Raw genomic sequence first — 14,877 nt, forward strand, 5'->3', positions numbered from 1 at the left:
CGCCTTAATTCCATTTCTGTTTAGTTTAGTTTCAGTTTCCTTTATTTATGTCATTCAAATCCTCACAATAGAATTGTAATGCAGAACGAAATTACGTTGCAACAGACCCAACAAGAACATAAAAAACATCACTATAAAAACACGATAAAATCCTAACATGATAAATAAGCTTTTATAATTCCATAAAATATAAAAAATATAATTATATAAGATAACCCATTTTTAAAAAATCTCTGAAGAGAATAACTTAATACTTAAATACCTATTTCACCATTTGTTGTAATATTAACAATTTATGCTAGTTTAACAAATTTATTTATTATTTAACACTAGCTTTCAACAATGCTTAAGAAATGGTATTGTTTAAAAGTCTTATAATGACAGGATAAAAACTATCTCGAAACTGCACTGATTTGCTCCTCAGACTTCTGTAACGCCTGCCTGATGGCATGAGTGAGAGCATGAGTTATGACTTTACTGGGATTAAGGTGATCAAAAATCAGTTTCGAGCTTATGTAGGCCAACAGTTTAAAGTTCATGTTTAACTGATTTAACAGTTAGAAAACACAAGTACGTCTTATTAAACAATTTATTTTCATCACCAATTATTATAGTAAAACAGTTTCGCAAGCAGTTTGTGATGCATTTTGGAAACAGGAGATGATCTTCTGGTCGAATACGCCCGTTCTTAGCCCCCGTTTACACTAGTGCGTTTTAGTATTAAAACGGCGTTTTAGATCAAAAACGATCCGTGTCCACACTAGTGTTTTACCTAGCGTCTCTGAACATATCTCCGTCCACACTACTCCACCAAAAACGTGTATCATGTGACCATTCTCTGGGCATGCGCATTCTTGTATAAACAGAAAGCATGCGTCTTGCTCTGCATTTGGTTATTGTTAGTCAACAAACGCCGGTTGAACATTGAACGCGATGGCAAAGAAAGCAAGAGAGGTATTTTTGTGGACAGACGACGAGGTCGAGTTGTTATTAAACCTAACAAATGAATCACTGCACAATGGCGCCTAAAACAGACAACAGTGCAAACAACGCTCCCATTTCTGTGCTCATGTTGTTGTTTACAGTACTGTCTTCTGGTAGCGTTAAAGCCATGTGTTATAGTCATGTGATAGAGGCTTGACGAATAAGGGAAGGATACGCAATGACACAAAAGCCCCAATCAGGTATTGGTATTACAATGTTTGTAAACATTTAGGATGCGCACGTAGGGAGGTGGCAAAAAAAATGGGGGCGTTAGCATTAACAGTAAGGGAATGACATCCGATGCGGTACAAAGTTTGTTGTTGTCTTAGAAATAAGATATATTGATTACATATTATGTATATTAATTACATAATACTTTCAGTGTATTATAACAGCTTGTCACGCAGTGATAAGCACAGTGATTCTGCAAAATTAACATTAAAGTGAGCAGCGCTCATCTGACAGGTCCATTTGCGATAACACCCTCCTAATGAATATTGGATAGGGCGAAATGACCAAGCATTCAGCATTCAAATATAGAATCTCATTAAAGCTCCAAGTGATTTTTACAAGAGAAAAGTTAAAGTCTTTGGATGCCTAAAATGTTGTTCTGTGTGGTCATGTGCAAGAAATAATGTTCCATGATTACCAGATCCAAAATTCTGTAGTGCTAAAAATCGAGGTTCTACCTAGCCAAAGACAAGGAAAAAAGACGGAGCTATACAAGGTCTGGGTAGTCATCAACAAGCAAAACTACTGCATGACAGCGAACTACACCTGTACGGCAGAATATGTTTACTTACACATAGAGGTAAAGTTGGTTTTATATTCGCACATTAATATTTTCTCCTTAATATAATTTCATAAAAGTGTTATTTGCAAACTCTAAATAGCGAAATCATATTAGCAGCCAATGACTATCAAAGTTTAACATGTTCACAGTCAATTAAACAGTGTGAATGTTGTTTTCAAGTCACACTTGCTGGTTATTTCAGACAGAATATTCAAAGTGCCGTGGTAAACAATGTCACAAGTTGTCACTGAATGAATGTGTGAATATAAAACCAACTTTACCTTAATAACTTACACTTTCACGTTTCATTCTTAGCATTCAGTGTCTGCAGTTTAATTAACCTTATTTAACTGTTTTTGCTGAAATCACTGCTGCAATCAAAAACGAGTAACTTGAATGATTCAGGTATCTCAGCAGTCCCGCCTGCGTTTTTAGATGTCTCTGTTTTTCTTCGTCCACACTAAGAAGGAGATGCAGCGTTTCAGAAAGAAAACGGCCTCTCCAGCATTTTCAAAACGCTCCGTTTTCGGCGCTCGAGAACTTGGGCGTAGTGTGGACGGATGGCGTAAGCGTAGAAAAACTTATGCTTTTTAAAACGAAAACGCATTAGTGTAAACGGGGCCTTAAAGACTTATATTTAGTCCTTATTTGGGTAGCACGCATTCTGAAGGCCTTCGGCAGAATTCAAATGAGCCATTAATGTAGATTCATTCCAAGATTACAGTGAGATTAATCTAGATTAAAAAAAAAATCTACGCCCACCTATTAAAATAAAACTACACTTATGCCGCTGTCACACAAGAGTTTGAGCATGTGAAATTCTGTCGTACGGCCCTGGGAATAAAGAGCAGGATTAAACAAGATGTTTAGACATTTAAAAAAAGCAATTGGTCTATATTTAAAGTTTCTATACAGAGAGGTCATGTTTTAATCATTGATTGGTCTCATGCAGTCACAAGATGGGAATTCGCAGGTCAGAGTTCACCAAGCTTGAACTTTGCAACAGCCAACAGTGAAACATGTCGCACAAGCTTGCGTTTTGGTCTGTTGCATTCACTTGCGTAAGAATAAAAGTCTAGGAGCAAAAAGTCAACTGTGACCAACTGTGTCAACTTCAGTGTTTTAGCAGCATTTTTAAAAAGCTTATTCCAACCCCAGCCAAATGTTTAACAACATTAAAAAAATCATTTTAAATAATGTCAGATCATGTATTTTGAATATCAAATAGATGGTTTACTATGGACTATTTCATTTATTTGAAAAATAAGAAACACTTTGAAAGGCAGTTCATTTCATGAGTTGTGTGAACTTTCATATTTAGGACTTTTAAAGCCTAAATTGTGGAATGGAAACGGGTTTAAGACTTGCAGAAGCCCTACACTAAATCCACAGATATTAAAATTATCAAAGAAATTATTTGACACTGGCAAAAATAATAATAATAAAAAATATTTAAACATTGTCTCCACAATAATTAACTGCAGTAATTCTTCACCCAAATATATAATATACTCTCCTTTTACTAATTTTCTTGTTTCTTGCTTCTGCTGAACACAGAAAATACGACATCTTGAATACTGAAAACCTGTAACCACTGACTTTCATCGTATTTATTTTTATTTTACTAGGGAAGTCAATAGTTACAGGTTTCCAGCTTTTTCAAAATAGCTTTTGTGTTCAACCAAATGTTTGAGACCACTTGAGTGAAGTAAATAGTGAGAACTTTTTTGGGTGAACAATCGCTTTAAGTATAAAGTGTATAACCATCTCATTATCATAGATATGAAATGTGAATATTATTTCTGGGATCACAGATAACTGATATGTGAATGTCACAGAATGCAACAAAATGTGCTCTTTTATATGTTTGCTATAATCTAAATGTTGCCAAAAAGACCAAAACAACCATTTCAGAAGCACAGAAAAATTAGGCATGATTGCAATTCTTAAACAAAAGATTTATTTGGACAGTGTACAAAATACCTTACAAAAAATCGTACAAAATGTTTTGGAAGATATAAAAAAAAAAAAGTATCAAAGTTGAAAAAGTATCAAAAGTTGAAAAAGTATTGTTGAAAAAAGTATCAAAAGTTGGAAAACCTGGGTGTTGACAGACATTAAACTCTTATACTTTAAACAGTTTCAAGACAAAAAGAAAAACAAAGTTGCATTGGTACCATATAAAACATTCGCCTCCATGACTTTCAGTTCCAATAGGGGTAGTAGCAAAAATTCTCATATACAACCAAGTACACAATATGCAAATAAAATAATCAAAAGCTTCTTTGCAGATCAATAATTGATTCACAAGTATTCAAGCATTTTCCAGGTTTCCGTTACAAACACACTACTCCAAACACAGAACTACAGAAATGCTCTAACTACACTAAACTACATTTCTGATGTGGTTTTACACTGGCTCGTCCATCTCATTTTGGAATGGCAAAGATAATATGTAAACTCCAGTTTAAGGCATTTTTGAGATGCAACCCTTGGCACTTCATTAGAAGCGTGGTAAACAAATGGAAGAACCACTGATTTTTTTCCCCCCTACGTAATAAAAAGAGATGATAAAAAAACGAGACATTGCACAGTCGCCTAGTAAGAGAGGAGTATAACAAACATTTTCCTAACTACCTTTTGGGCACTTTGGAGTATCAGGCAGACTGGCCGATGTCAAGTATAACTGGCTGGTGAAATGCTGCTTCTGAGATTTTCTACATGGCGTTCACTTGCCATAATACTGCATGACACATTCTCACAGATTCACCAGTGTGCGTAGGACACAGGTTCCACACTCAGTCTCTTGATGCTTCGCTCAATGTTCAGCAGCCAAACACAAAACACACAACACACACACACACAAACTGGACTCTTTCCACTTTGCAAGATGAGCATTGCTAATCCCAGGTGAGGCGCTCCGTTGCAAAGAAAAGCAGACGAATGATAGTCTATGAGTCTCAATCAAGCATGGATCCCTGAGAAAGAGAAAAGACAACATCATATTAAAACATGGAAATCATTTATTTACATTATCAAGCAACAAATATGTTAACTTCTCACAAATTAAAAACAACCTAATTATACATTCTCCCTCATGTAGTTAAGCCTTTATGAGTTTCTTTCTGCTGTTGAGTATGCTGATAGCTGGGACCCATTGACTTGGTTTAATTACTAAAATATCTTCTTTGGAGAAAGAAACTCAAATTGGTCGATCAAATGAAGATTGAGTAAATGACCATTTTTATTTGAGTGAACTATCCTTAGAGTGAACACAAAGACATGGAGAATGGAAACATTTTTTTTTTACTACGATTTATTTTTGGTTAAAAAAAAAAGATACAAAAAAATGCAATTATCTGCTGTCGTATTTGATTAGTTGAACTTTTGGATGAACTTATCCAAAACTTTTGAATATTAGGCCATCTCTACTTGGCGCTTCATTGATTCAATCAAAAGTGGTTAGCTCAGATACATTAGTTTCCAGCGGATATTGACAGGTTTTCAACTTAGGATTTTGGTGAAACCCAAGTGGCAAATAAGACTCTCTCAAGCTGCGGTCACACTGGGCTTTTCTCCACATAAGACTTCCATTCATACGCACGCAAATGCGTCAGACCGAAAACGCAGGGTCATGCGTCAAGTTTTGCAGGTTGCTGCGATGCAAAGTTCAAGCTTGGTGAACTCTGATCTGCGAAATCGCAACACTTGACTGCGTGAGACCAACCTAGTATCAAAACATGACTTCAATGGACAGAACTTTAAAACATGGAGCAATTGCTTGCTTTTTTTAATGCCTGATAATCTTGTTCATTCCCGCCCCTTTTCGCAGAGCCGCACGACAGAATATCGCATTATCAAACTCTAGTGTGACCGCAGCTTTACTTGATTAAAAAACTTAAAAACTACTAATTTGATAGGTATGTGTGTATTTTTGTACAATTCAATAAAGCAAACACCTTAATTTGGTCATACAATGATTGCGCTCATTGAGTATAGGTGCCAATTAGGAGACATACAAGCAATTAGACAACATAAGCAATTGGATGAAATAGGTTTTATACTTCTACTAGAAGTGGCAAATTGCTGGCAAGCTAAAAAATGAGTAACCCTGGTCAGACCTGTTATCATCATAGTCCAGCTTAATGTTAGCTGAACCTTAGTGACAGAGTGACTACGTTTACATGGACATCAGTAATCTAATTATATGCCTTAATCTGAAAAAGACAGTAATATGATTAAGGCGTTTACATGAGTTGCTTTTTGAATGATCTCGTTTTACATGTTATAGCACATAATTGGTTAACACCATTGTCACCACGCTATCAACATTTTCTTTTGAGTTTCATTTACTTTTGGGTGTTTCATTTTTAATTTGTGGACTTTAACTGCAATTTGGCACTTTTACTTTCATTCAGGAACATTTCATGCATGCCCCCGTGATAAACGAGATATTGGAAGTCAGTCTGAACTGCTAGTGTTGTTTTCATGGAATTTGATACCGCACACCGTATGGGGAAAGAAAACCTTCGCATTTTGTGATGCAGGTGTCTGTGGTCCTTTACGGACTTGGTAGGTGCAGAAAATAGTGTCAAACAGAAATGTGTGTATTGACTATCCTGTATCCTGTAAAATGCTGAGAAAATCCTACACAATGATAATAGTTTGTTTGCAATGTTTACATGTCTGTACTGCACTTTAATAAAACTAAAATGCACTTCAATGGCAATAAAATCAGCATACTCCACATGTCTTAATCTGATTTCTGTTTAGTTCGATTATAAAACTTTAATCGGATTTAATAAATCAAAAACAGCTGTTTACATGGTAGACTCCTAATCAGAGTAGTCAATCATATTAAAATTGGATTATTGGTGTCCATAAACGTGCTCATTGAATCTCCACAAACTCATTATAAAGTCTAACCTTTTTAAAATTGACAAATTATATTTAAAACACCAAATCAACATATTAGAAGAAAATATTACAATCTTTCTAAAGATCATGACACTGAATACTAAACATGGTAAATATCAGCTTTTTCATCACAAAAATAAATTTAATATAACTTGAGTATACACACAGTTCGCCACAGTGGAATTTACTGCCAACTTATCCAGCATATGTTTTACGCAGCGGATGCCCTTCCAGCTGCAACCCAGTACTAGGAAAAAACACCTATACACTCTCATATGCACGCTCATACACTTAGGCCAATTTAGCATATTCAAATTCACCTATAGCACACATTTTTTGTCTGTAGGGAGAACTGGAGCACCCAGAGTAAACCCACACCAACTAGGGGAGAACATGCAAACTCCACACAGAAATGCCAACTGACCAAGCCGGGACTCAAACCAGTGACGTTGTTGCTGGGAGGCGACAGTGCTAACCACTGAGCCACCATGTCACCCATAAAAGAAACTGGTTATTAAATATATTGTTTAAAAAAAATCTGGTTTTAATTCAAATTTCATAGGAGGGCTGATAACTCGAGTCTCCTGTATGCATATATTAAGTGTGCATCTCCTATATCTACCATTCTTACCTTTTTCACATTTGCTCCCCTGCTTCTCCTGAGCAAAGTTAAGTCTGTTCTGCTCGACAGCAGTGCCGTTGGACTCTGGGCTGCTGCTGCGTGAAGGACTGCTCTCGCCATTCTGATAGGCCAAATCTAAATGTTGCTGAGCCAGTTTCAGGTGCCTGCGCAGGCGGTCAATGTCTCGCGATGACGACTCGTCACCAAAAGACTCCCGACCGGAGTCCAAGTTATACTCCGGTTTCATTCCCAAAGACAGCTTGTCTTTTTTCAGGGCAGTGTGGTACCCTGGCGGGGCAGTGGGCACCTGTCTGCATATGGGGGCACGTGGGCGCTGAACACTTTGATGGCGTGCACGTCGTCGAAAAGCATCACGAATTCCGCTGAGGCCCAAATGAAGTATCTCCAGCACCGTAAGAGACAAGCAGAGACAGCTCACGGCATACATAATCAGCAGAAAGATGGTTTTCTCTGTCGGACGTGACACAAAGCAGTCTACGGTGTGCGGGCAGGGACTGCGAGTGCACACGTATGACGGGGCGACCTCGAAACCATACAGGATATACTGGCCAAAGAGAAAGCCCACCTCGAAAATAATCCTCGACAGAAGCTGCAGGATGTACACCTTCATGAGCCCATCTCGCTTTATTCTCCGCCGGCCGTCATGTTTAACAGCAGACTTCTCTGGAGCCTTTTCTTTCTCAGGCACGATCTCTTCCATAATCATAGGATCTTCCTCACCGTTGTCTTCGGCCTCCTCATAATCCCGGTTGGCTCCGCGGTTGATCATTGGCATGCGTTTCCTGTTGACTGGCCTGTACTCCACATCATTTGACCGAGCGATCTTGTGCATAGCAAATCCCAAGTACATGATAGTGGGGGTTGTGATCAAAATGATCTGGAAAACCCAGAACCGGACATGAGAGAGTGGTGCAAATGCATCGTAGCAAACGTTCTCACAACCAGGTTGCTGGGTATTACACACAAATTTGCTCTGTTCATCGTAGTATATCGATTCTCCCCCCACAACAGTCAAAACAATGCGGAAGATGATGAATAACGTGAGCCATATCTTGCCCACGAAGGTGGAGTGGTTGGAGATTTCATCCAACAACCGCGTAAGAAAACTCCAGCTCATGGTGCTTCAAGAAGTACCACCGTCTCAGTCCTGCATAAAAAAAAAGATATTAATTATTAGTATTTGGAAACAACAACACATTATTTAAATTAGCACATTACATGACATGAAAATAGCCTACCTTCCTACTTATCGCCTGACAAGAGTAATATTAGCCCAGTGGAGGAACTAAGACGTCAATTTGTATGCAAAAACCCGAAAGAGAGTTAACATTTTAGCAGTTCCGGTTCCCTTGTCCCGAAGTCAATCGGTTTTCAAATGGGATTTCGATTAAATTTGATTCGTGGCTACCACTAACTCAACATATTTTCAGGTTTTTTTTCTACGACATAAAACACACAAGTTACATCCCACTCCTGGAACTTTTATTTATTTTTTTTTTTTAATCGGTTACACTTAAAAAAAAAAAAAAAGACATTTGCTACGAAGTTGCTAGATGGGACTACAGGTGATGTTGGACACATGCGTCATCAAGCTGATCTGGTCTGGAACGCAGTCCACTTGCGTTGGGCTTTTGGATAGGTCTTATTTAAATATTTTCATAAATAGTATTTTATAGTTTGTAGTATTTTTCTAATTGTGAATTTTTATTGTGTGCAGGTAATGCCTTCTCTTGTAAAGACCATCAAGACAGATTAACTTGATGATCATTTATTTTACATAAACAATATTATGGAGATACTGCTAACCAGTGCAGTGTTTCTCTCCTGCTCTCAGTAATGCAAATGTGTGAATAAGTTTGTACAAATACATTCTTACTGACTAATTTTTATGTGATCAACTGATTTTTAATAAACATTTAACTCTATATTATAATTTACACTACTGCTTTATTTATATCATATGTGGTATGGGCTGCTTTTCGCTGTAGTTTGTAACAAAAAAAAAAAAAAAAAGAAGAACCCTGAATGTTGTTCTCTATCCATATAGACTTGTCCCTCATGCCTCATTTCTGTCATCCTTTTACTAAAGGCAAGCAGGCTGTATGCACAGGCATGATAAACTTATGCGTGTCATCGAAATACTATGTAGGCACATTTGTACTTGCAGTGTTAAAACTTTTGCAACAACTGTAAAACAAAACTGTAATGTATTTCCCACATAAAAAACTACCAAAAAGGCATCTAGATCTATATACAGATGTGTTTTGCATATTTGTATTTGTTTATAATAAATAACATGGGTTATAATATAATAAATCGAGTGAGTAAAGCTGTCATATATTAGATTTTTAAAAATAAGCATTAAAAGTTGTCTGTAGCAGGGTGGTGTTGATGTCACAGACGACATCCCGAAGGCACTGTAGTCCGTTTATAGCCTAATGTTAGCTTTTTAATTCTTGCAATTGCATTTAAGATCAAAAAGTGCTAAAAGTTGTATTTTCGTGCGAGGATTATCCAGTTGGACAAAATGTGTAAGTGTAATAAACTGTGCTTAAACACAGAGCTTATTATTTGCAATCTTTGAAAAGCTTAATGGAAAATCCTGTAGAGATTTTATATTTTAGGGAACCAGTCTTATGCTAGCAGCCGATTAGCCTACAAGGTGGCGTCATAGTTCCTCCACTCTATTTTGATTCAATGATATAAAATAGGAGGGAAGGGAATTTTACAATTTCATGCATGTCTCTGCAAAATGTTGACAGTCTGTAACAGCTGCTTTATTGTCCCACATCAGGACAAATTGGAAGCCGAATTAGTCCACTAGATGGAGCTGAAAGGTAATTATTCTAACAGGCTTTCACAAAAGTCAGCATTTGCCAAGTTCTGTAGTTAAAAATCATCTCACTGTGTATAAAGGCATACCATTACATAAAATAAAATGATAAATTGCAAGAAAATAAATACATTTAAACAAGATTAAAACAAAAAAGGGGGATGATGGAGGGGGATATATTATTAACATGAGGAATTTACCACCTCTGTGTAATAAGACCCCTGGTGAATAACACCAACGTATTAAAACCGTCACATGCTCTTATTTTGAGCAAATGGACCCTAAGTTTTATGTATGAGACACAAAAATAAATTACTTTGCAACCCAAGGCCTAAAAAGTCAGTGTGGATTTGGCAGCTCTTAGAAAGTAAACTCGAAACAGGCAACCAGTTGAACATGGTTTGGTCACAAACTGGAGCCCAAGTGCTTAAAATGTAAAAAAAGGATGGGGTCATCCACAGGTCTAATCAAACTATGCAATCCTCACCGGCTCCAAATAAACAAGAGATGCTTTAGGCATGAATGTGACTTGATTTTTCACAAAGTTCAATGATTCTCTAGGGTTCCAACTATTTATTGACCACTGATTTCCCATGACTTTGATTACTGGATGTGGGTTTTCAAAACCTAGGGAATTTATGGATTTTACTTAAAGGGATAGTTCACCCACAAATGAAAATTCTGTCATGATTTCCTCACCCTTGACTTGTTCCAAACCAGTTTGAGATTTGTTGTTCTGTTAACATTCATAGTATGTGTTTTCTGAAAGTCAATGTTTACAGGTCTGAAACATCGTTCAAAACTTAAAAAAAAAAAAAAAACTTCAATTAGTTTGAAACAGGTAAAGGGTGATTAAATAATGACAATTTTATTTGTGTGAACTACCCCTTTAAATCACTCTGCTATACAAAAATCTTCAGTATAAACATTTAAGTGTGACAAATGTCAAATTCCAAATGCAAATTTCTAGCCAGTAAGTTAACTATGGGGAAAAACATGAACAAGGTCAAATTAGCATTTTAAATTACTTAACAGAACCACTTTTCCCAGAATTGTGTGAACCTGGATTCACACTACAGCCCAAGCCTAATAAAGCTCAAAGGAGCTGGTGGTGACGAGCTGCTAATGGCCACAACTTCTGACCAAGGGTTTATTAGAGACAGTTGCATGAAGTGAGGGCCGCGCTGTTGTGGTAAAAGAACAGGGACTGCAAGTGCCATTTAAAGTCATGAAATCACTGTAATTTGTAGTCTACAAAGGGCTATATCCGATTGCCAGAAGCAGTACAATTGTGTGGTTGCACCATTCCACAGCTGGTGCCCAGTTGGCCCTCAAATTACACATCAGCAAGGCTCCAAACAGTATCTAGTCAAAACATCTAGTTTAGAGATCTTATGAAGGTGTGATCTCAAAACAAAGTGCATACACCTTTACTATGCCACCTATGATTACTAGGAACCTAGTCAACCTACTTTAAAATGTAAAGTTTATATACATATAGAATACATTGAAAGCATACATAAGCAGAATAAAATTGATTTACAAAGTCATTATAAACTTTAGCAAAATCAACAACACTGGACTCCATTGTAATAATATCAACATTCCCACAGAGAAAAACAACTAATGGAACCACATAAATGGATCAACTATCCCCCAAATGTTGTCCAGAGATTGGGAGAGCCTAACCCTGAACTCCTCTTAAGTCAAGCAACGCCACACGGAGCAACCATTACCACGTCAGACATTAACTTCAGGAGAGAGGGAACAGAGTGGCTTTGTGGAGACATCTGAGAAAGTAGTTATCGTTCCAATCCAGATTCCTTCAGCTCTGGGGGAAGGACAGGAGACTGGAACTCACCCCAAAGCATCATCTTAGTTTTTTTTTTTTTGGTTTGATATGGAGTCGCACTTAATTTTGAAATTGCTAAATAAAAATAATGGTCATACATATGCTCTGTGCAATTGCTGGTAATGTTCATTTCTCCCATGTTTGCATTGTTTTCACTTATACATGCCAAGTAAAACTCACCAAACATGCGCTTATGAATAACATGCAGGCTAAGGGTGAGTTTTGTCTTTCAAAATGTTGACCAAATAACCACGGATTTATATATATATATATATATATATATATATATATATATATTCTGCCATGAAAGGACTAAAGTGAGAGTAAGCGTACAATATATTAAGTTTGTGTGGATTTATGCCTAAAAAGTAGGCAATATTATCATTGAGAAAAATTTATGTTGGTTTTTAAGCAATGAAAACATCAGTTACTTAAACTTTAACAATAAATTATATACACAGAGGCAGATTTTAGGCATGGGACGATAAACATTAAGGTATACCGCGGTTTGGAAAAGTCAATGTTTTAAAACCACCAAAATTTTCTGTAAAACTGTTCCTAAGGTAAGTGTGAGGTTTTTTTATTTAAATTTTCTTTTCTTTTTTTTTACGACAAAAGCATCACCAGCAGAAAAGATATCCAATGATGTTGTTTTAAATTGTAAAGAAATGCGTTTTTGAAACTAATAAAAGACAGCATGAGTCAATGATTCATTTGAATTATTTAGCCTGAAAGGTTTACAGCTCCAAAATATTATAAATCTTTCACAAAATAAAATATATTGTGTTCAAAGGGGAAAAAGTTTTAAAAGTAAACGGGGTTTGACTGCTAGACTGATCCATAATTCAAGGAGTAGGACAATTGCATGAATGAAATAATTACATCATTTTTTTTGTTAGACCCTCACCATAAAAAAAATGATTAAAAAAAACATGATAGAAAACGATGTTATCTATAGAATATTCTAGGTACTTATTTGGGGCCCCCATATTTCCTGGGGCCCTTAGCAGCTGCTTAAATCACTTATTTGTTAAATCCACAGCTGTATATATAGTAAAAAAAAGCAGATTTTTTTTTTACATAAAAAACTTAATATAAAAAGTCAAAAAGGTTTAAAACAGGTTTGGAGATAACGAATAATAAAATAAATAAAATCCAAAAACTTGCCCAATATTTAGTTTAAGTAAATAATACGGTCAAAATTTAAACATAATATAGTAATTAGGACTTTTTTGAGGGAAAAACTAAATATTTCGATAACCACTAAACTCCAATCAAGCACAACGTGTCGATGTGGATTGGTGGCGCGCTTTTACCTGCAGGGGTGATTCGCTCCTAGAAAAAAAGCCAACATTCCGAAGAGCAGCGTGGCTATTCAACGCCACTTACTTAACAGAGGAACCCGATAACGACTTGATTGCTAGCAAAGATGCGTTACATCACACAGTGAGGCAAGGTTTGTCTGTTATCCCTTCATATTACTAGAAAATGTACCATCCAGCTGCGCGAAGCGCACAAGTTTACTATTGTTCTCCGTCTGACGCAAGAAAGACGCGACAGTTCCTTATAAAACAACTTAAAGGCACTGCCTCAACTGTTACTGCGTAGTTGTGGAAATAAATACGCGTAAAACCTAACACTAAACATTCAACAAAGCAGAATATTTGTTATTTTTGGTGTATAAGCGCGAAATGTCACCAAAAAATCCGTTGGTCGCGTCCCTGTCGAATTCCAGTCAGTTGAAAAGCGGGAAAAAACATACCTCGATGAGTAGATTTCCACTCTTTTCCTCAGCTACGTCCTACGCAAGAGTTTGTTCTGGTGCGTTTAATATCACCACATTTCTCAGCTATCTTTGACGATGAAAGACACGCTCTTCATTAACCCATTCGGAGTCTGGCAGCATGTGGGTCGTTTTTCTCCTCCCCGTGCGCCGTCGGGGTTCATATAGCGAGAGGACAAAGAGAGGGTTTACCAATGTGCTGCTGCTCCTCCCGCCTCCGCTCCCCACCCCCTTTCTCAAAGCCAGAGTATTCAATCAAGCCTTATGATTTGTTTTATTCAAATATTGTCGTCACATCATTGATTTGCACCCCATAACATTATTATTTTGTTCACATTTATAATAAATAAAACACTCAGTTTTAACACTCAAATAGGTTATTTGTTCAACATCATTTATTATAAGTTTATTTTTAAAGATTAAATTTCTTTTAAAAATCATAGTTGTGAACGGGTAGACACTGTAATACTTTCAGTGGCTTATAGCCCACTTGTTTTTAAGGTCTGGATGAAATCTAAATGTACAATGTTTATTTTGCTAACGCGCATTATTCTTTAGCACGCATTACAATTTATCAAGCTAGTCCATGGAAATAAAGAATTGTTTTAATAATCTTTAATCAAAATGAGCCCTTCTATCCCCCTTAAAAAACATCCATATTGATAGATAGACACTGATGTAATACTTTCATGTTGTGTGGAAAAGACACACAATATATATTTGCTTATAAATTTAGTGTAGACACAGTGGCGCAGCGGGTAACACTGCCGCCTAACAGCAACAAGGTCGCTGGTTCAAGCCCCGGCTCGGTCAGTCGGCATTTCTTTGTGGAGTTTGCATGTTCTCCCCGTGTTCATGTGGGTTTCCCCCACAGTCCAAAGACATGTGTTGTAGGTGAATTGTGTTAGCTAAAATGTATGTGTGTATGTCCTGGTCCTCCAGGTTGGGGGTTTAGCTAGATGTTACATTGATCTAGATGTTAAAATCTAATGTTGCATTAGCTTTGGGCTATATGTTACAAAACTAGATGTTACGAAACACTAATATGGTGTGGTTAAATATCAGCTTCAAT

General features: G+C 36.7%; 1 protein-coding gene and 2 long non-coding RNA genes across 8 annotated transcripts in view; 2 read left to right on the forward strand and 1 right to left on the reverse strand.

The window, feature by feature from the left end:
- Positions 1 to 23: 23 nt before the first annotated feature.
- LOC141376207 (uncharacterized) lies at positions 24 to 4,007 on the forward strand. Its single transcript, XR_012385637.1, has 2 exons — positions 24 to 1,184; positions 2,183 to 4,007. It is a non-coding gene; the product is annotated as an uncharacterized lncRNA (long non-coding RNA).
- gjc4b (gap junction protein gamma 4b) lies at positions 3,715 to 13,971 on the reverse strand. Of its 2 annotated transcripts, none has more exons than XM_073911580.1 (3): positions 13,339 to 13,971; positions 7,326 to 8,484; positions 3,715 to 4,755 (listed from the first exon to the last, which is right to left on the reverse strand). In XM_073911580.1, the coding sequence occupies exons 2-3, from the start codon at positions 8,452 to 8,454 to the stop codon at positions 4,742 to 4,744; spliced, it is 1,143 nt and encodes a 380-aa protein (XP_073767681.1). In that variant the 5' UTR covers positions 8,455 to 8,484; positions 13,339 to 13,971; the 3' UTR covers positions 3,715 to 4,741.
- The window catches only part of LOC110440050 (uncharacterized), a 66,613-nt gene continuing 65,110 nt past the window's right edge, over positions 13,375 to 14,877 (forward strand). For all 5 annotated transcript variants that reach the window (XR_012385632.1, XR_012385634.1, XR_012385636.1 and 2 more), the window contains exon 1: positions 13,375 to 13,478. This is a non-coding gene — a long non-coding RNA (uncharacterized lncRNA). The remainder of the gene's footprint in view (positions 13,479 to 14,877) is intronic.

This window comes from Danio rerio, chromosome 9 (genome assembly GCF_049306965.1).
Source record: "Danio rerio strain Tuebingen ecotype United States chromosome 9, GRCz12tu, whole genome shotgun sequence".
In the NCBI taxonomy this organism is placed as follows: domain Eukaryota; kingdom Metazoa; phylum Chordata; class Actinopteri; order Cypriniformes; family Danionidae; genus Danio; species Danio rerio.

What these genes read in the sequence shown, in the direction of transcription:
- gjc4b (XM_073911580.1), bottom strand. Translation starts at nt 8,454, where the DNA reads ATGAGCTGGAGTTTTCTTACGCGGTTGTTGGATGAAATCTCCAACCAC.